This window comes from Dendrobates tinctorius, unplaced genomic scaffold (assembly GCF_039654945.1).
Source record: "Dendrobates tinctorius isolate UK_male_01 unplaced genomic scaffold, ASM3965494v1 ptg000160l, whole genome shotgun sequence".
Classification (NCBI taxonomy): domain Eukaryota; kingdom Metazoa; phylum Chordata; class Amphibia; order Anura; family Dendrobatidae; genus Dendrobates; species Dendrobates tinctorius.
In genome coordinates, this window is record NW_027361827.1 from 22,023,618 (window position 1) to 22,046,417 (window position 22,800).

Consider the following 22,800-nt stretch of genomic DNA (forward strand, 5'->3'; position numbering starts at 1 on the left):
GTCAGCATTGCGTCCATTACAGAGTTCAGCTCTGTTATCCTTGCATCACGCAAATTATGCACTGTTCAATGCGCAGGCTTTCTAGCCACCAAGTTATCTTACCCACTTCAGGGTTGCCTCGTGCTGTTTCACCATGCTGCACGTTTATTCCCTCCAGGGAACTAACAGGCACACATCGCCATTACACACAGCGTCCAAACGTGCTGTTAGTGAGGAGATCCTTCTCCTCACGGGACCTTCCAAACTGGACCAATCAGGTCCCAGCATTCACCCCCTGTGACCAGACCTCAGGTACCTTATATGGTCCATAACCACACCCACAGGTGATCACATGACTTTGACCTCACACAAGGTCCTATTGCACACACAGCCACACACAGGCTTCCCTGACACATTGTAACGGAACGTACTACTCAGCAGTACCTCTGCTGATCATTATGGTCTTTCAGTATCCTACACCTATCAGGGTAATGGAAATGCTTATACTGCTGTCCTGGGACACCCACACAGCGCCTCCTAGCGGACACAGCAGTCACTGCACCACATACCTCCCACCTATGTTCAAACCTGTGGGGTTGAACACACAGCATAACACCCGGCTCTCGAGACTGGGCACTCACTACACCTTGCCCACCAGGTCGAGAGAACCGTCTCCATTTGTCATACGGCCTCATCTCTAGGTTAGGCCTCCCCCGCTCCCAGCGGTCATAATACCGGTCATTGTCTTTGACCCTCCCGTCACGGTTTGTCTGCGTCATCAGACACTCTCTAGTCTCCACCTGTCTGCAGTACGCTTCGTCACCTGATCTTTCGCTCACTGACCGTCTCTCTTGGTTGGTGCGGTCATAAGTCTTAGTAGAGCCTGCTGTCTGGTCTGAGTCTGACTCAGTCAGCGTCTCACAGGAACTATGGTCTTTCAACGTCATCCTGCCAGTCAAACTACCCTTGCTGACACTCTTCTGCCATGTCACTTCTTGGAGGAACCGTTCGGGTCCTTACATCTTGGGTTGGAGGCGGCCGCCACCTGGTATTCTGTATTTCTTTATTTATTCACCGACGGTCCAGCCTCAACTGCTCAATTTCTTGCAGGTACTCCACTCGATACTCCACGAGCATCTGAAAGTCTCTCAGGCTTTCCACGGAGCCAACCACCATGACTGAAATCCTATCCACTTCCCTGGATACCTGGTCATCATCAGGAGGGATCCTCACCCTCACCACACCGGAGATATTCACAAGGTCTTGCATTACCTTCCCGGACCTTCCAATGATTCTCCCAATCAGAGCTTTGGGTACCGGGACCACATCTTTCCTCAAACCCAACCGATCCATAGCCTCTCTTGCTATCTCTAGGCGTCGAGCAGCCTTCATATTACTCTGCCTAACCAATTGTTTGACACTTAGACACTGCAAATGAATCTCTTTCAGGACAGCTACTCGGTTTGATGTATCTTCCCTGGCTGATACTATCACCAACTGCCGAGTCTCAGGTGCCCAGTGCACCTCACACGCTTTGACCGCCTCTTTGAAAGCCTCATGTACCCCTTCCTCCGCACAGGCTTCTTGCATGTCTTTGGGTACCTCGATCACAGATTTGAAGGTCGAGGTCTTGCTCTCTTCCTGGACAGAAGACTCTGGCTTTAGCACGGACACTTCCCTCACTACAGTTGACCCGACCGGGTGACCGTCTTCTTCGGCTCTTTGCTCACCAACTTCAGGAGATTTTATCTCTTCACGAGCCTTTGCCAAGATAGGTACCGGCAGTTCCGTCTTGTTATCACTCGGACCCAGCTGCTGCACATCTCCGTCCAAGCTCTTCTCCCGCAGAAGACCTTCTACTACTCCTCTGAGTTCCTCAATCTCTTCCTTAAGGCTTTTGTTCACACTTTGCCAGGTGGACAGGTGACCTCTGAGCTCCAAGACTTCTTTCTCGAGCCCCTCCACCTTGTGCTCGGCCAATTGTCTCAAGATTCTCTCTTGTTTGACATGTTCTTCCACTGTCTCTTTTATTAGTTGTATCTCCTGATCTTGTTCTCTTTTGGCCAGCACCTGTCACACCACTAATTCTTTAACTATATCGTCAAAGGGTACCACTGAGTCAGTCCTATCAGTCGAGTGAACCCCCCGGTTACCCTCTGACTGTGTTTCTATTCCAGTTATCCTCTCGATCAGGTTACCACCAGTCCTGTCACGAGTTTCAGTCAGCACAGCATTAGATTCTGTCCTAGTGGTGGCTACTGGCAACAACACGTCACAGTCACACCACACCATACGGTGAACCCCCAAGACACTCTCTATCCGTGTGTCAGCTCCGCTCTTTTTGTTTACCACACCATTTTCATTCACACTGTGGTACGCTTCAGGTGACGTCAGGTCAGTAAATTCGTCTGACGCAATTCTTTCTCCGGTCGCCCTTACGTCTAGGCTGTCCACGTTAGAAGGCGTCAGCGTCTTAGTGTCTGCTAGCACTACCATAGAAACGTCTCTATCCTCCTGCCCCACATCTTTAAACATGACAAAGTCCCAGCGCCTCTCAAAGGTATGCACTAAGTTTGGTGGCATACTACCACCTTGGCACTCCCCCTTTGTCATCTCAATTAGGACTCTGTCCACCTTATAATTCACGATGACCCCGTGGAGGCAGCGAACTCTGACGTTTTTCTCGGTCAGAGTTAAAACGAGCGGAGTTCCTGTGAGAGTCACCTGACTCTGAGTCCAGCCTACCAGGGACTCCTTCCCGATGCAGCATCACGGTACACACCTGCGGCCCATCGTCACTATCCGGAAAGGATATCCCACATTCTGACCAAGTCATACACACACACTGCGGTACTCCAGACATACCCACTGAGTCATCTAGTGCTGTCATTTCTTCAAACTTGGCCCTTTTCTGGACCACCCCCCCACTTTGGGTTGCCGCCGCCTCCCGGGACTCCACCCCTTTTTGGGTTACCGCGCCAATTTGGGACTCCACCCCCTTTTGTGCTACTACCCCGATTTGGGTCACCGCCCCCTTTTGGGACTCCACCCCCTTTCGGGATTTCCCCATGTCTGTTATACCGGTCTTCTCAGACCACAGTTCACACAGTACAGTTTATGTCTTTTTTTTTTTTCGATACCACACAAGTCTTTGTTGGCACCGCCACAGCTCCTGCTGTCACCGATCACCGACACCACCGGCTGCTGGTCACACACACAGCGGCTGGAGTCCCTGCAGCTCCAGCTGCGCCGTCTTCGTGGACCTGCCGATCCACCGGAAGCCGCTTGTCCCCTTCGTAACCCCGCCGGGTTACCGGAAGCCGCTTGTCACCCTCGAAGATAAAAGAAACCACAAAAGCGCCCCCATAGGGCCTTACCAGTGCAAGTATAATGGGTATATCGAAATAATACAGGGTACTCACCCTTAATAGTTGTGTAAAGCCACAACTACTGTATCCGCTTAGAGATATGCAATAAAGCTGCAGCAGGATGGTGTAGACAGACAGCGTCTGCTACCAATGCTGAAAGAGGAGATCCCAAAAAAAAGAAAACACCAGGTCCCTGTGCTGCGAGACCTTCGTGACCCCACTGAGCCACAGCAAGCACCTTCAGGTTTTGCAGAGGAAAAAAGGAAAAACACATGCACGAAAAAACTCCAAAAAACTCACGTATCCTGTCTGTGCGTTATTCAGGACGTACTGTCTCCGCCTGAGACCATCCAACACACAGGGCATACCGGGTGCAATTCAGGGAGCCGACCCTCCTCCCAGGGTCTCCCAACACACCGGCCTCACCAGGTCCAAGGTCATATCACATGTTCCAGGGATCCGATTCCTCTCCCAGAACCTCCCAACACTGACCCTCCAAGACCTTGCTCACTGATCCAGGTCAGTACAACAGCGAACACCTGTCGTTACCTGTGTCGGCCACACAGGTCCTCGGGTACCTCTTATCCGTAGAGGCACCCTAGCAATCACCAGTCTCTTTCACTGAGCTGCTGTCAGTATACGGCTTTCACAACAGTCAGATCTCCTGGCTCAGCGTTGCCAGCACTGCAACATGTGCTGTTGGAACCGCAGCCCTTAGCAGCAAAGTTTTTTTTTTTTTTTTTTGGCAGTCCTTTTCCGTTGCCCCCAGCAACAAGGCTACTATATTGCCCTTAGCAATTCTCCACCATTTGTGAGGTAGTGCTGTCATTCAAGGTTGGGGGACACTCGCTTGGCAGCGAATAAGTCACATCCGGCACGGGTTTCCATAAAGCAGTATAATCCATGTGGTTTATTTCAGCTTCATAAACCGTCACAGCAACAGAAAACAGCATACAGTCAGCATTGCGTCCATTACAGAGTTCAGCTCTGTTATCCTTGCATCACGCAAATTATGCACTGTTCAATGCGCAGGCTTTCTAGCCACCAAGTTATCTTACCCACTTCAGGGTTGCCTCGTGCTGTTTCACCATGCTGCACGTTTATTCCCTCCAGGGAACTAACAGGCACACATCGCCATTACACACAGCGTCCAGACGTGCTGTTAGTGAGGAGATCCTTCTCCTCTCAGGACCTTCCAAACTGGACCAATCAGGTCCCAGCATTCACCCCCTGTGACCAGACCTCAGGTACCTTATATGGTCCATAACCACACCCACAGGTGATCACATGACTTTGACCTCACACAAGGTCCTATTGCACACACAGCCACACACTGGCTTCCCTGACACATTGTAACGGAACGTACTACTCAGCAGTACCTCTGCTGATCATTATGATCTTTCAGTATCCTACACCTATCAGGGTAATGGAAATGCTTATACTGCTGTCCTGGGACACCCACACAGCGCCTCCTAGCGGACACAGCGGTCACTGCACCACAACGTAAATACAAATGAACCTCCATGAGCATCGGCACTTCCAGGGTCAGTGGAGCTTCAATCAGCTCCCTGACCCCATGTGAGGCGATGTCAACACACTGCTAATATCAAGACAGCACAAAGAGCAATAATGTCTGTAAAGCACTGTGGAATTAATGGTGCTATATAAATGAGGTAAGGTAAGCACATACAGAGCAGAAGATAAGGGGAGGGCAGGAGCTGTATGTAAAACATGGGGGGGACTTTGTAGAACATGGGGGGGACTCGGGAGGACATGGGGGGGACTCGGGAGGACATGGGGGGGGACTCTGGAGGACATGGGGGGGACTCTGGAGGACATGGGGGGGGACTCTGGAGGACATGGGGGGGACTCTGGAGGACATGGGGGGGGACTCTGGAGGACATGGGGGGGGACTCTGGAGGACATGGGGGGGGACTCTGGAGGACATGGGGGGGGACTCTGGAGGACATGGGGGGGGACTCTGGAGGACATGGGGGGGGACTCTGGAGGACATGGGGGGGGACTCTGGAGGACATGGGGGGGGACTCTGGAGGACATGGGGGGGGACTCTGGAGGACATGGGGGGGACTCTGGAGGACATGGGGGGGGACTCTGGAGGACATGGGGGGGACTCTGGAGGACATGGGTGTATGGGAAACTTGAGAACAAGGGGGGGAACTCTGGAGAACATGAGGGCAGAAACTCTGGAGAACACAGGGGTGCTCCGTGGGAGGGAACTCAGTATGGAGAACATGAGGGGCTTGGTATGGAGAGGACAGCGTGGTGGTTTTTCGTTTGAGGGGGTGGTGTGACTTTCATATTTCAACTAGGGCAGACAGTACGGTGGGAATATTTTATAACAGAGAATAGTGTGTGGAGCGTGTATGATCAGTAAGACAGTGTGGAGGTCATTTGTTTTGAATAGGGAGCACAGTGTAGGGTAATTATTTATTCACTTACATATAAGCATAGCGCTTATTTAGGGCACAGCATGGTTGTTATTTATATTCAGGAACTTTATGATACGGTTAAATTTAAAGGATGTGCTGCAGAAGACTGGAGAAGATGGAAGCCTGCAGAAACAAGATGTAGATTAGATCTAAGGTGCATTTACATGAGTCAGTTGCAGCCTTTAAATGACCGCTGTGCTGCTATATGAGGCCGATCAACAGTCGTTAATAACCTGTTTAGGCAGGATGTAACGTCACTTTCATGTGCACAGAACGATCGTTAACATGATTATCTCGTGCACATAGAAAGGCATTGTTCTCAGCAGCACGTGTGAACAGGACAATGTGTTGCTGAGATCGATGATATATAATAGGAGTCTTTCACCCCCAAAATTCCAATTATTCTGCATAAACATTTATATAGTGGACAGACATATACAGTTTTAACTTATTATTTTATTTTTTTATATGCAAATGAGGGCGCTTCTGTGCACACCTGGCGTGGCCTATGCCTTTGTGCACCGTTATATGCAATATGCATACTCCTGGTCATAATCCAACCAGACTGGTTCTGGAGCACTCAATTCAAGTGTATTGTGTGAGGCCAGAAACAGACGAGCCAGATTCTATCCAGGAATATACATATCACACACTTGTGGTCACGTAACCGTCGTTCCCGTAGCTGACGCCGGAGAATTCTCACAGCGCTCAGTGCGTGCGATGTTAGGATTCACAAGTCTACAGTCACATAGACTGCAGACTTGTCATTTTAGATTGGACAACCCCTTTAAATATTGTGTTATTGTCTCAGTAATTCATTTATAAACTTGCCTTATCAAGGAGCCTCTGTGCTCTGAAAGCTTGCAAATATATATTTTTCAAGGTAATTTATTCCAAATTGAAGGCACACTTATCCATTATGGCTACCACAGCATTCTGCAACAACAAGCCATTCCATGTGGTTTGCAATTGGTGAAACCATCATTTGTACTGAAACAGGACAATGACATAACACACATCTCAAGGCAATGTAAGGGCTATGTGACCAAGAAGGATAGGGAAAAAGTGCTGCATTAGATGAAATGGCCTCCACAATCACACAGTCTCAACCCAATTGAGATGGTTTGGGATGAGTTGGCCTGCACAAGTTCTCAGTACTTCCGGGAACTCCTTCAAGACTGTTGAAAAGTCATTCAAGGTGACCTGATGAAGATGTTTAAGTGAATTTCAAAGGTTGTAAAGCTGACATCAGAATAAAAGGGTATCTTTGGGAATTAACACACATTCTGGCTTGTTTCATATGTGTTTCTTTACTCTTTGTTTCCATAAGTGTTCCTTTTTTGGTTTTAAGTCCTTCAGACTGAATCTACAAACTTAATAATCCTAAACTGCATATAGTAATAACACAAAAAAGGGGGAAATATTGTGTACCGTTGCAACCAGAAGTTTCCGAATGCTATGTAAAAAGACACATATGCATGTTTTTCTCAAGATCTGACATGAAATCAGAATAAACCTTTCCCATTTTAGGTCGATTAGGATTACCATAATTATTAATATTTGCCAAATGCCAGAATAATGAGAGAGAGAATGTTTTAAGACATTTTTATTACTTGCTGCAAAATCTAAATTTTACATACATTTCATTAGTATTTGGTACCATTGCCCTTAAACTTAATTACTTGGGTCAAACATTTGGGAAATCCTGCCACAAACTTCTCACAATAGTTGGCTGAAATTTGGGCCCATTCCTCCGGACAAAACTGGTGTAACTGCTCCAGGTTTGTAGGCAGCCTTGCTCATACCTGACTTTTCAGCTTTGCCCATACATTTTCCATGGGGTTGAGATCAGGACTTTGTGAAAGCCACTCCAAAACATTAACTTTGTTATCCTTAAGCCACTTTGTTACTATTTTGGCTGAATGCATCAGGTCATTGTCCATTTGGAAGACCCTTTTCCGCCCAAGCTTTAACTTCCTGGCTGATGTCTTGAGATGTTGCTTCAGTATTGTCACATAATTTTCTTTTCTCATGATGCTCTCATGAAGCACCAGTCCCTCCTGCAGCAAAACAACCCCACAACATGATGATGCCACCCCCCGTGTTTCACAGTTTTTTGCTTTTGTCCTTGGGTTGATATGCACATGTCAGACCAAAGCACTTTCTTCTCTGGGACACAGAACCTGTCTCCTTCCTGAGCGGTATGATGGCTGGACATTCCCATCTTGTTTGTACTTGCGTATGATTGTATAGATGAACGAGGCACCTTCAGGGATCTTGAAATTGTACCCAAGGATGAGCCAGACTTGTGCAAGTCCACAATGCTCTACCTGATATCTTGGCTGATTTCTTTAGACTTTCCCATGATGCTACACAAAGGAGCAGTGTGTTTCAGGTGTGCATTAAAATACATCCACAGGTGTGTCTGTAATTAACTCAGATATTGACAAAAAAAAACTATCAGAAGCTTCCAAACACATGACATCATCATATGGGCAGTCCAGAATTGTTTAAAGGCATGGTAATCTTAGTGTATGTAAACCTGACTTTGCTGTAAGTAATAAAAATGCCTTGGTGTTCCGTTTCCGGCGCTGAGGATGTAGCACGCTGAAGTAGCAGCTTCTACACCAGACAGAAGCCCTACTAACAAACCTGCCAACATCTGTACCTCCTAGACAAGAAAAAGACAGATTACCACTGGCCCCCACTCCACATCACCCAAAAAGGTCAGTCACTATGTTCTGGACCACTCCTGAGACCCCTTCCTCCGAGGGTCCTGGCTGGCTTCCCACCCACATGTTCACAACGAGGCCTGGAGGGGCTGCTGTCTCCCCCCAGGGTAACCCACAGCAAAACAACCCACTGTGATTAAAGGGACAATCTAAGACTAGCTGCACACAGAACCCCCCCCACACACACACGAAAACACCGCTTACCGTAACCATAACCAGAGCATAGCTGCTTTCCTGCCTTTTAAGTACTATGGGACAGCGACCAGAAAAAGCAGAGAGAAAAAGGTCTCTCCAGCAACCACAGGGCCCTGAGGGAGGATACACACAGTTGGCTGGTCATTTCTCCTGGGGAAACTGGTGACATCTGCTGGCCGATACAGTGAGCTGCAACTGCTTTTCGCACTAGGAAAAGCTCTGCAGCCACCTAGTGGACAAAAATAAGAACTACAAGTACCTACTTTGTGCTATATGGAGAGATATAATAATAATAATCTTTATTTTTATATAGCGCTAACATATTCCGCAGCGCTTTACAGTTTGCACACATTATCATCACTGTCCCCGATGGGGCTCACAATCTAAATTCCCTATTAGTATGTCTTTAGAATGTGGGAGGAAACCGGAGTACCCGGAGGAAACCCACGCAAACACGGGGAGAACATACAAACTCCTTGCAGATGTTGTCCTTGGTGGGGTTCGAACCCAGGACCCCAGCGCTGCAGCGCTAACCACTGAGCCACCGTGCAGCTATATTTCTATAGCTGCCAAGAAACATAAGAATTGATAATTCTCTGGAGAAAGGATAAACTGCAACAACACAGGGCTCAGACGCTGACCCCATTTACATCACCAATTCAACAAATGGAACGCTACCTGTTACGTAGCTCACAAAAGCCGGAGAGCCCTATGCAAACAAGCAGTGGGAACCACAGTAAGGGGGAAGACATCACGGACCCAAGCCCCAAAAGAGAGGATGCTACCACAAAACCCTCGCAACAGAAAACCCTTGGTAGGGAGGACATTGAAGACCTAACTGAGTGTAGCAGGGAAGATCCTTCAAGATTGATAACAATAGACTATAACAAACTGGTAGCTGACGTGGCAAGTAGCATCATGCCAGACATCCAAAAGACCCTGGAACATGCTATCAGGAAGGCCCTCCGGAACATTCAAGAGGAATTGAGCAAACATAAAGGACAGATAGAGGAGCTGGATCAGAGGGTCTCACAACTGGGAGGTGATAACGTGCAGCTCTCCTCACAGTTGAAAGAGACAACCTCAGAAACAAAACGCCTGTCTGAGAAGGTCGAGGACCTGAAAAACAGGTCAAGGCGCAGCAACTTAAGGCTAGTGGGGCTCTCGGAGTCGATCCCTGCAGCTGACCTGCAAAGACTGCGAAAGAGATCTACCAATGGCCCTGGGAATTAATCATGGTTGTAGGGTTGAAAGGGCTCACAGAGTTTTGCCAGATCTACGATCTCACAACCAAGGATCGAGTGACGGGACATTAAGACCACGTCAAGTAATCCTGAAATTTCTGGACTATAATGATAAGTTCGACATAATGAGAGCATATATGCAAAGGTGCTGCCCAGGGCGGAGGAGAAGATGCAGATGGCATTTTGACAATCATTTACGACATGTGGTGTGGGATATGTTTCTTCCCACAGGTTTTTTTTTTTTTATTTTGGTGGTTCTTACTTCCTCAGAAAAAAGGAAAGTCCACAACGCTATTAGTAGTGTAAGAAGCTAGAAATACACTACAGCGTATTGAGAACTTACTGTTTGCTTGCTTTAAGGTTTTAATCTCTATCCTCTTTCATATCTTTGTGTCTTTTTTCTTTCTTTTCTACCCTTATCTAACCACCTGAGAATCTCCCTTTAAATCCCAAGAACCCTTAGATGAAAAACAAAGCAAGAGGAAATAGGCAGTGGTGACAGTGATTATGAAGATCATCTCCTGGAATGTGAAAGGCCTAAGATCCCCAAATAAAAGATTAAAGATACTGAGACATTTGGAAAGGTACTCGCCAGATATTTTATTGCTTCAAGAAACCCATCTAAAGGAAGAGGATTTTTCTAGGCTTAACAAGCTGTGGGTAGGGAAAGTAGTGGGCTCGGCAGCTCAAGGCAGAAACGCAGGGGTAGTGATACTATTCCATCGTAATTTTGTATTTAATCTGCTGTCCCAGGACTGTGATGATCAGGGAAGATGGGTTTGGGTCACCATAGAGAATGGAGAAGAAGTTTATTCAATCTACAATGTATATGGACCTAATGGTCCAAACAGAGTGTTCTTTAATGACCTGGAGAGGAAAATTGTCTTGGACAACTCGCCTCTGATAATTACTGGGGGAGACTTGAACACAGTTCACAATGGGGAGGAGGACAGAAAGAGCCAGAGTCTGATCTCTTCAAAAAAGACTATTCTCCCCTCCTTCCTTGAACAAACTGGATTGAGAGATGTTTGGCGTTGGCTCCATTCAGAGGATAGAGAGTTTACCCACTTCTCTCATTCCCACAAATCCTGGTCAAGGATAGACTATCTGTTGATCTCAGAGAGCCTATTAAATAGAACGAAGTCAGTGGAGATCCACGACCTGGTCTTATCTGACCATGTTCCAGTGGGTATGGAATTGGTGGATAACCAGATAAAAGGAGCACATTACATATGGAAATTTCCAGCTTATCTTACAAAAGATGAGGGATTTAATGACAAACTACGGGGCTGGTGGGAGGAATTTGAATGGGACAACAAAGAACATGCAACCCAACACGCTTTTTATTGGAATACGGCGAAAGCGGTACTAAGAGGCAAAATTATGATGTTTGTGGCCTCACTCAAGAAAAGAGTAGCGGAAAAATACTCAGATTCTAGTGCAAAGCTTAGAAATCTATATACAGAGTTCTTGCAGAGCCCCACAACTCAAAACAAGGAACAATGGAAGCTGGCCAAACAAAAGTTTGAAACCTGGATTGATAGGAGGGAGCAGATGTTCCGCTCTAGGCATCAGACTGAATTGCTGAGATATGGGAACAGAGCGGGGAAATTGCTGACAAGGCTGGCAAAAGGGAGACTGCAGGCGAGTCCAATAGGTAGATTAAGAGATGGCCAGGGAAATATAACCTCCGACCCCAGGAAAATCAATGAAACACTACGAAACTTTTACAAAGAATTGTATAAACCCTCACATACTAATTTGACAGAAGGTAAAATATCCCTCCAACAAGCCACTCTTCCAAAACGAACAAAAGAACAAGATGCAATTAATGCAGAAGTAACAGAAGGAGAAGTGAGACAAACCATAAGTCATCTTCAAAATGGGAAAGCACCAGGCCCAGATGGATTTGGCGGGGAGTTTTATAGGGCCCTCAGGGAACATATCTCCCCACTGCTAACAAACTATTACAACACCATTCTCTTAACGGGGGTTATACCAGAATACCAGAAAGATCTAAACAAAACACATATTAAAGTCATACCCAAACCAGGCAAGGACCCCCTTGCGGCCTGGTCTTACAGACCCATTTCCCTTATTGATGTAGACCAGAAAATTATGTCAAAAATAATGGCGGACAGATTGGCAGTAGTATTACCCCAACTGGTGAACCCTGCACAAGTGGGATTCGTTAAGGGTAGGGCGGCGGTGAAAAACATACGAAAGGTACTAACTGTGTTCGACGGAGTGGGTTGCCGCAGCCAGTCGGGAGAGAAACCGGCCTTGCTGGCTTTGGATACAGAAAAAGCTTTTGATAATGTTAGCTGGGACTGGCTGGGGGCAACTCTGGACTCGTTCAATATAAAGGGGAATTTTAGAATATACCTGGAGGGGTGTATAGGGACCCGACAGCTACAATGCACATACCAGGCTTCCTCTCTGAGCCATTTCATTTATATAAAGGGACCAGACAGGGGTGCCCAATGTCACCACTACTGTTCAACTTGGCACTAGAACCCCTTGCTCGGTATATGGAAGAGTCAGACTTATTTGAGGGAATCAGGGTGGGTGCTAGCAGCACTAAAACAGCTTTATTTGCAGATGATGTCATCTTATTTATGTCCCGGCCACTGGAACAATTAGGAAATATCATTCAGTTTATCCAGAAATTCGGTGAATACTCAGGCTATAAGGTCAATATCGCCAAGAGCAAACTCTTGGAACTGGGGAACAAAATGCCTGCAGAACAATGGAAGAAACTAGGTTTAGAACTACATATTGCAAAGACACATATCACCTACCTGGGAATTAAGATAGGCAGGCTCCCAGCACAACTATATTCAATAAATTATACACCTCTGATCGAAAAAATGCTAGGAGAACTTCGGAGATGGCAGAATCTACCGCTATCTCTTCTGGGAAGATGCCATCTAATTAAAATGATCAGCTTTGCCAGACTACTATACCCATTACAGACATTACCCCTGATGCTCAACATCTAGATATAAACAAAATAAACAGAGCTTTTCCCCATTTTATATGGGCGGGTAAAAGGCCCAGAATCGCATTAGGAAAACTGATGCTAACTAGGAGTGAAGGTGGCATCAATTTTCCGAATGTCAGAGCCTACAACATAGCACGTCTTTTTAGACATGTGATAGATTGGCTACAGGAGACTAACTGCTACTCTAATACCCAACTGGAAAAACAGTTGGTGGCGCTGTGAGAATTAAATGCCCTCTTACATACCAAACATGACAAACTCCCGCAAAATATAAAATCCTCCCTATTGCTTCGGGATACTATTGTATGCTGGAAGATAGTAAGGAAGGCATTCAGCCTTCCCTTCCAGATCTCTAAACATATGCCACTATTTGGTCACCCAAAATTTCCCCAGGGAATAGAAATCAAAAGAGAGATAGGACAAGCAAGCGATAACATGAAGAAAGCAGGGGATATTATGCATACAGAGGTTAAACGATGGCTGAGCCCACAAGATATCATGGACAAATTCCATATAGAAAGCAGACACTTCCTACAGGTCATGCAGGTCCATTCTTTCTGCTTATCTAGACTTCGTAGGCTGCCTAATGAAGTGGAACTACACATTCTAGATAACAGAGTGGGTATGATCACTCATAATGCGAGCATATCCTTAATATACAACACTTAAGACATAAATTCCTGAAGATAAAGCAGAACAAGCTGTTTAAGACTTGGGAGAAATTGACCGGGGATAAGGATATCGCAGAGACAATTCTACAGGGGTGGTAACAGGTTAAAAAATCCATTTTATGTGAAAGATGGAGGGAAACCTATTTTAAGCTCATGCATACAGCATTATATGGTTTCAATATCCCATCCTCTCCTAGATTCCCTGACAGTATTACAGCGTGCCCTAAGTGCGGAACGCCCAACGAATCTCTGGTACGGGGTGTGGGAATGCAGGGCAGCTAAAGAGTACTGGAAACAGGTAGGGGAGCAGGTTCGATTGTGCTGGGGAATCTATCTCCCACAAACACCACAAACTATGCTATTTCACCAGTTAAGACCCTCGGAGACACAACCCACAGGAGTTAAAGCAAAGATCCCTAAAAACATCCACACATTCTTAGTTGTAGCCTTACGTGGTTTATTTGGCGAATGGCTTAAACCAAGCACCCCATCAATGGTGATGATAATAGCCCAGATGAAAGACTTACTGGGAATTGAATTAATAGAGGCGGAAAGGAGTAAAGAAAAATCTGCAGGGAAAGTATTTCCGCTGTGGAAAACGTTCATTGGTTTCCACTATAGCCCTCACAAAATATCAAAAATGATTAGTCCCTTCCGCCACACGGAATGGTACTGTCTGGAGGATCTGAGCGGGACGTTAGGGGTGTTGGGAACTATTCCAGATGTATAATGTCTATTAAACATACAACATATATTACCGTAGAACGACACTCTTGGCAATGCAAAATACAGTAAAAGAGATTCTCTTCCTTCCCCTATTACCCTTCTATGTAGTCAGTCTGTCTTTTCTTTCTCTTACTGTTTCCCCAAAATTTGCGTTACAAGGCATTGACGGAGATCAACCTATGTATCTATATACTATTTCAAAAAGTTATGCGGACCTGTAGTCTGACAAGTAAGATTTGTATATGTACTTTTGGAAATTTACAGTGTCATTGCTGATGCTATATCCTATCCTGTGCTACGTTATCCTACCAATGTTATGTTAAAAAAAATCAATAAAAATGATGTTCTAAAAAAAAAAAATGCCTTAACACATTCTCTCTCTCATTATTCTGACATTTGGCAAGTATTAATAATTATGGTAATCCGAATTAACCTAAAAAAGGAAAGGTTATTCTGATTTCATTTCAGATATTGAGAAAAACACGTGTCTTTTTATATAGTGTATGGAAACTTCTAGTTACAACTGTATATAATCAAGATGGGGGGCCCGGTCCAAATCTTGCCAAGTTTCCACAAGTTCTGCTGTGTTACCAAAGATTTTTAGTGGTACCATATTTGTATAAATAAAGGAATCTATGTAAATCCTTTCTGCTATGACTGGGAAGGACATTTTCAATAGTATCAAGGAGCAAATAAATAATAGAGAACTGATGTATACAAAAGCACAGCTTGAGCATCCTTTGCCATAATGAAGATATGTAATGGGACCTTGTGTCTCGCTTTGTGGCAGAGGGACAGTCTGCATGGCTTGGATGTGACTATTACTACTGCAACCTAACAGCACTGCCCCTGGTAGTGGTCACTGCCAGCAGTTTTATGTAATACTTACATCAATCAGTGATCAAGCATGTCAACTGCTGTCTTACAGGAGTGAACATGACCTAGGCTCACGGAATGGATTACTCCCTGCGGGCATCCCAACTAGCAGAGCATCCTTACAGGCATTCTGCACACAATACTGTTGAAGCTCCGCTGCTGCTTGAGAAACCTGCAAGAAAAAGCAAAAAATATAATAAATGAATGGGAACTTCTCCTACAGACAACCAATTGTGAAGCTCACTATAATTGGAAGGACTGTTAAGGACTTGATATACATAGCCAGCATATAAGAGAGGTTGATTAATTTCCTGCAAGTATCACAAGTGAAAAAAGGTTCATTTAGATCAAGGCCACTAAAAGACCATTAATTGGCTATAAACAAGAAGACTGATGGTCATTTACTGGCTTGTTTAGGCAGACGGAATAAACATTCTATGGGCCAAGAATGATTAATAAAACGATTGTTCTGTATAAAAAAATTATGTAATTGGAAGCATATCTCCTGTTCACAACGATAAAGATTTTTAAGCTGGATTTAAAAAAACCCCAACATCTGTTTAACGATTGTTTTGCTTGTTCATCAGATGGTTGCCGGTTGGATTGGTTGGGAAAGGCCTCTTTCACACATCAGGCTTTCGGCGTCAGGCGCGATCCGGCGCTTTTGACTAAAACCGGATCCGGCGAAATGCAATGCCGGATCCGGTTTCCCCCCCATAGACTTGCATTAGAGCCGGATCGAGCCGGATGGCCATGCGTTTCATCCGATTTTCGCCGGATCCGGCAATGTGACGCGATCCGGCGTCTGGAAAAACGGCTACTGTAACGTTTTTCGTCTCCGGCGAAAAAGCCGGACACGCTGGATCCGGCGTGTCCGGCTTTTTTATACAATGAAAGCCTATGAGCGCCGCAATGCGCCTGATCCGGCGACAGCCGGATCCGGTTTCTTTGGTCTGAGCATGCTCAGTAGCTCTGCCCACAGGACATATATAAAAGCAAGACAATGGGACCCTCAGCCACACCCAACATGCCACCCAAGCCAAGAACCAGGAGCAGGAGAAGGCAGCAGACATCTGCAGCAGCAGCACCATCAGCACCACCCCAAATGGAGCAGCATGCTGAACAACGGGAGGGGAGTCCAGCAGCAGATGAGAGACGGTAATTATCAAATCTCCCATTCCTCCAAACTAGGGCTATGGAATATCAAGATATTCATTGGCCCTTTGTTTCTCTTTATTCAACAGCCGCCCAATAGATGCAGCAGCAGCAGCAGCAATGGCAGCAGCAGAAACACCACCCACAGCCATGGAGTCTGGCCATGAGGAAGACAGCACATCTTCTGGGAGCCCTCCCTCGCATCGTCAGCGTTTGACGGTAAGTTTTTATTTCCAAAATCCATCATCTCTGTAATATATGTGTATTCATTGCCTTTTATTTCAAAACAGGAATCACAAGATGAAGAGGAGCTCCCTGAAGAAGAAGGAAGGGGTGGACAGACACTTGGAGTGGGCTCACAATTGGTAAGTTTTTGGCATCAAACGCAGAAACACAATATCACACTACACACAACACATAGAAAACAATGTTCTGCAGACCACACACAGCAAACAAATGCCTACATCCAAAGACATAACATTTTTTGTTTTCTTCTCTAGTCTTCCCAATCTGGTGCTCGGCCAAGAGGTCCTCGCAGTGCCTCCCAGGGTCGTCGGCGACAGCAACGCGGCGGTCACCAGCGTGTAAGTATAAATATTTTTGCTTTGTTTTTTTTGCACCTTTTATTTCATTTCTTTTGTGGAGGCTAATTATGTTATTTTTGTCTTTTTCTTTAACAGCCTTCACAGCGTGCTTCCGACTCTGACGGTGAGGATGGAGGGATTGATGTGGACCGCCTCATCGATCTCGTCAGAGAAAGGGAGCCGCTCTGGAATATGGCTGACCGCCGCCACGCTGACCTGATCGTTACCCGACGACTCTGGGAGGAAATCTGTTCGCTCCTTGTGGACCGCTGGGAGGACCTCGAAGCTCGGGCCCAGATTAAAGAGCGTAAGTATATACAGTACCGGTTGCTTGATTTAAACCAGTGTTTCCCGAACTCCAGTCCTCGTGGTCCCCACGGATCATGTGTTCAGGATTTCTATTTACTTTGGAAATCCTGAAAACATGACCCCTGGGGACCATGAGGACTGGAGTTTGGGAAACACTGATGTTGTATACTAACCACTTTGTCCTTTCTCGTTTCAGGGGAGAGAATTGTGAAGCGGTGGCGGTCTGTGAGGGATCGTTTCAAGAAGGAGTTCAATAAAGAGATGCGGGCCCCGAGTGGATCTGGAGGACGCAGGAGCAAGTACAAGTACGCACGAGCCCTGTCGTTCCTCCGGGAGACAATGCTCACCAGAAGGTAAATATTACACACCACATGTGACAAAAAAATGTTTACATGTAACTTTTTTTTTTCAGCCAGGGCCATACCATGTCACTATTTTAATTGTTTTTTTTTCTCTTTATTCCACAGCACGGTGAGCAGCACTCGGGAGCCTGCACGATTGGACCCTTCTGAGGCGATCCCTGAGGAGACCGGCACCGAGGGACACTTCGACCGCCCTGGTACATCTGCACCTTCCCAGCCTTCCCACACATTCGACCCATCTGTCCCATCCACCAGCACCAGCACAGGAGCATCGTGGCCGCCTACATTACATGAAGCTGCTGGTGAGGAGATCGCTTTCCCTTTACCCCACCCTTCTGCCCCTGCCACCTCTAGTACACCTGCGGGTACTGGGCGGCAGCGGCAGAGGGGTCAGGAAAAGAGTTATGCGCCAGAGTTCTTGCATCTGAATGCATCTTTCCAGAACTGTCTAAAAGTCTTGTCAGAGCAAATCTCCGCAGGCTTTCAGCAGATCAACTCCAGCATTCTGGAGGTGAAGACACTTCTGCAAACCATGCATTCAGAAGCAAGATCTTCGCCAAACCACACCTTTTTCAGGTCTGTTGTGGAGCGCATGGCAACACTATCTCCTACCCAGCAGATGCATGTAATGCATTCGTGCCACGGTGCTCTACAGCAGGTTACCTCCCAACCTCCACCTCCCACCACTGTAGTTCCTCCACGTGCACCCCCTCCAGCCACTTTCCATCCTCCCCCTCCTATTACATCTGCACCCCCTCCAGCCACTTTCCATCCTCCCCCTCCTATTACATACCAGCAACCTCCCCAGTACCAGCAACCTCCCCAGTACCAGACATCTCCCCACTTCCAGCAACCTGCCCCGTACCAAACTCCTTCCCCGTACCAAACTCCTTCCCCATACAACTTTCCATCAACATCATCTGCTCCTACAGTCCCTGCCCAACCCTCCACCTCTTCTGCCTCCCACATGTCCACCCATTCTGTAGCTTTTTCCACACCATCACCTCTAACTGTTCCTTCCCCACCACGATCCCAGTCCTCTCTCCACACTCCCATTGTCGAAGTGTCCCGCAGCCCCTCCAGCAGTATTTCCACCCCACACTACACCGAGTTATAATGTTTTTTTTGTAATAAAAATGCCCATTTGGTTGGTTTAAACCTTTATTAAAAAAGTTTTTTTAACTTTAAAAACAGTTTACACAAAAAAAAATATTTTAAATAAAAGTTAAATTATTGTTTACACTGGTTGTCTGTCATTTCTTTCTGCGGCGAAATATGTTTAAAAAAAAGGTTAAATAAAGGGTATTTAAAAGGTAAAAAGGTATTCAAAACCAGGTATATAACTGTGGGTAAATTTTAGCTTTTTGCCACAGTTGTGTTCCTGGTTGTGTTTGAAGCAAAGTATTTCACCTGAAAAGTTGTGTTTATTGTTGGTGATTTCCTAACAATGTACACAACTTTTGTTAAAAGGTGAAATACTTTGCATAAAACACAACCAGGTACACACCGATGGCCTAAAGCTAAAAATAGTAAGACCATGACAAGATAGCCAACTTTGGTTGGCAAAGGTATATACTGTTGGTCCAGAAGGTACACAAGTTTGGTTAGGGCACAAATCTTTCACACTCTGTCATCCTGCCAGTGTACTCTGCCTTGAGGTGACATAAAGTATAGTGCAAAATTGTCCCTCATTACTGAAACCGTCACAGAACTTCTAGTGGTAATGTCATGGTAATCTTGCAAGGTGGTTTCTTCAGAGGTGTCCTCAATGGAAATGGGTTCCTTGCAGATAACAAAATTATGGAGTACCACGCACGCTTTGATCACCTCGTCCACAGTTTCTGTCTTGAGGTTGATCGCAGTCAATAGGACCCGCCATTTGGCTGTCAGAATACCAAAGGTACATTCAACCATTCTTCTTGCTCTTGTGAGGCGGTAATTAAAAATGCGTTTTGGTCTTGTCAATCCTCTGCTAGAGTACGGTTTCAAAAGGTGTTCTGACAGCTGGAAGGCTTCATTCCCTACACAGACAAATGGCATAGGTGGACCAGATGTTTACGGCAGCGGTCTAGGTGGTGGGAACTGGAAGGTGTTTCCATACAGTTTACGCCCCATGGCAGACAGTTTGAAAACTTGAGAGTCATTGGAGCGGCCATAGGCCCCAATATCAACCGCAATACATTTGTATTCCGCGTCAGCGATGGCCATGAGGACAATTGAAAAATATTTCTTGTAATTGAAATATTCCGATCCCGATCCAGCTGGCTTTACAATGCGGATATGTTTCCCGTCCACAGCGCCCAAGCAGTTGGGAAACTGACATATCTGTTGAAACTTGTCAGCAATTTCAATCCACCTCTCTGTTGTGGGCTCTGGTAAAAACTCTTCAGCTAAGGAGTCCCACAGTGCACGGCATGTGTACTTCACAATTCCAGATATGGTGGAAATCCGAGTCTGTACTGGAAATGCAGTGACGAAAGGGATTCTCCAGTTGCAAGAAATCTGTGGGGAATTAAAAAACAATAAATTAGTTTTAAATCACATCATTACATACCAAAACTGAGCTATAACACTTGGAGATACAAACTACCACCAACAAGATTGCAGTGAAAGTGTGCTCTGATGCGATCACATCCAATAAATGTGGCTTACCTTAAAGTCACCATCAGACGCTCTGCGGGTGAAACAGAGAAGCGGCAATAGGTGTCCGCTTTTCTTATGAGGTGTGCAATGCGCTCCACCAAGTAATCAAAATTCTCAATTTTCATCCTAACATATCCAAAAAATTTATCCGGGTTTCGTCGAAGGTCCATGCAGAGTGTAGAATAGACCCCACGCGTCATTCTCTGGGCTGTGATGGGGTGGATCCACAAACGTCGTCTACGATGCCTGATGCGCTGCTGTCTCGCTCTCTCCTTCTCCAGAACAATCACCCTCAAACGATTCGCCTCCGCTATAAAATCCGCCAAATTCTTCAAAATATTTCCAATGACAACATCCATCTTCGCCAGTAACTTGCTCTTCTCTCCAACCTGCACTTTCTCCTCGACAACCTGTCAAAGAAGGGCTGTAGGAACACTCTATATATAGTTTTCCAGTAGCCCATCCCGTTCGGAAGGCCACAAGGGTCAATTTTAAAAACCGGATCCGGCGTAATCCGTCGAAAAACGGATAGAAAAACGGATGAACCGGATGAGACGGATCCGGTTTTGTCTGTCAAGAAAAAGACGGATCCGGCAGAAAAACATCATACGAAAATAACCTCACCATAACCTTGTCAAATGACCAATGCACTAGAAGGATGCAGCAGGCCCCCACTGATAAAGGCAGGGGCAGCTCAAGTGCAAGCCACTGATGAGAAGAGCCACGTACTCACCTGACAAATTATGGAGGGGTTGGCTGCCTAGTAGCAAAATGCACACAGATAAGGCGTGCATAGGACGCTAGTCACACAGGGAAGTGTGATGCACAGTGTCTGGATAACAGCATACTGATCACGCCCATAGTGTTAGCAGGCGGGCTGTTCAGCACTATATGTATGCACCACACAGAGACAGACGCCCCAATACACCAAGCCAACATAAAGGGGCATAGCTGCATCCTTCAAAAAATTATAAAAAGTGCAACAAAAATAAAAAAAAATGTAGAAATTACATTAAATGAGGTATTAGTTGATATTTTGGCCAAAATAGATAAGCTCGCAACCCACGTCAAGGGTCCCCATACTTGCGAGTCCTAACACTAATTTCAAAACAGCCATCATAGAGAAATTCAGAAAAACATCATAAGAAAATAGCCTCACCAAAACCTTGTCAAATGACCAATGCACTAGCAGCTGCTAGTGCATTGGTCATTTGACAAGGTTTTGGTGAGGCTGTTTTCTTAAGATGTTTCTCATCTAAATGGGCCGATATACAGATTTTAAGAATTTTAAAAAAAGTCACTAAATATGTAAACAGGACACACAACAGAAAATGGCCCTCACAGCACTTTCAGTCCATGATACCCAGTAAACAACAGAAGATGGCCCTCACGGCACTTTCAGTCCATGATACCCAGTAAACAACAGAAGATGGCCCTCACGGCACTTTCAGTCCATGATACCCAGTAAACAACAGAAAATGTCCCTCACGGCACTTTCAGTCCATGATACCCAGTAAACAACAGAAAATGGTCCTCACGGCACTTTCAGTCCATGTACACAGTACACAACAGAAAATGTCCCTCACGGCACTTTCAGTCCATGATACACAGTACACAACAGAAAATGGTCCTCACGGCACTTTCAGTCCATGTATACAACAGAAAATGTCCCTCACGGCACTTTCAGTCCATGATACACAGTACACAACAGAAAATGGTCCTCACGGCACTTTCAGTCCATGTATACAACAGAAAATGTCCCTCACGGCACTTTCAGTCCATGATACCCAGTAAATACATTTCTGAAGAATTATAGTCTTGTACTGGTGGTAGTTAGACTTTCTCAGTAAAAGACTGCAGGTTTCCCACAAGCTAATATTATACTTTCCAGGAATAATTGCTTCCTTGTGGTTAAAATAGATTATGAGAACTTGCTTAGTGAAAGGCTGAGCTTCATAATCTCCAGACTAACTATTAAATTCTAATCACACACTATTCTGCTGTTTAAGGGGGACTCACAATTAGCTACCTAAGTGAAGTTGGGGCCATCTAAGGCTTGTTATAATCTTTCCAATAATGTCCAGGGTGTAGCTTACAGGAAGCTATGAAAGGAGAAAATAATGTTATAATCACATTACAATAACGTAGATTCCAGCTCACCACTGACGTTGACCCCATCCACTCGGAGCTAAGACAACGGCTCTGCCACAGCTCAGATAAACGATAAATGGAGAAAGAGTCCAGCTTCACAAACAGATTCTTCTTTATTTAGATAAAATCCATACTCAGGACATACAGTGCCTACAAGTAGTATTCAACCCCCTGCAGATTTAGCAGGTTTACACATTCGGAATTAACTTGGCATTGTGACATTTGGACTGTAGATCAGCCTGGAAGTGTGAAATGCACTGCAGCAAAAAAGAATGTTATTTCTTTGTTTAATTTTTTTTTAAATTGTGAAAAGTTTATTCAGAGGGTCATTTATTATTCAACCCCTCAAAC

At 45.6% G+C, this 22,800-nt stretch overlaps 1 protein-coding gene and 1 long non-coding RNA gene across 2 annotated transcripts in view; one reads left to right on the forward strand and one right to left on the reverse strand.

Moving 5' to 3' along the window:
- Positions 1–22,800, reverse strand: part of GNG10 (G protein subunit gamma 10) — an 85,787-nt gene that overhangs the window by 21,680 nt on the left and 41,307 nt on the right. The window contains exon 2 of the mRNA XM_073549631.1: positions 15,259–15,417. Coding sequence (XP_073405732.1) covers positions 15,292–15,417 — 126 coding nt within the window. The 3' untranslated portion in view covers positions 15,259–15,291. The remainder of the gene's footprint in view (positions 1–15,258; positions 15,418–22,800) is intronic.
- LOC141052399 (uncharacterized) lies at positions 16,154–16,972 on the forward strand. Its single transcript, XR_012220801.1, has 3 exons — positions 16,154–16,619; positions 16,691–16,765; positions 16,901–16,972. It is a non-coding gene; the product is annotated as an uncharacterized lncRNA (long non-coding RNA).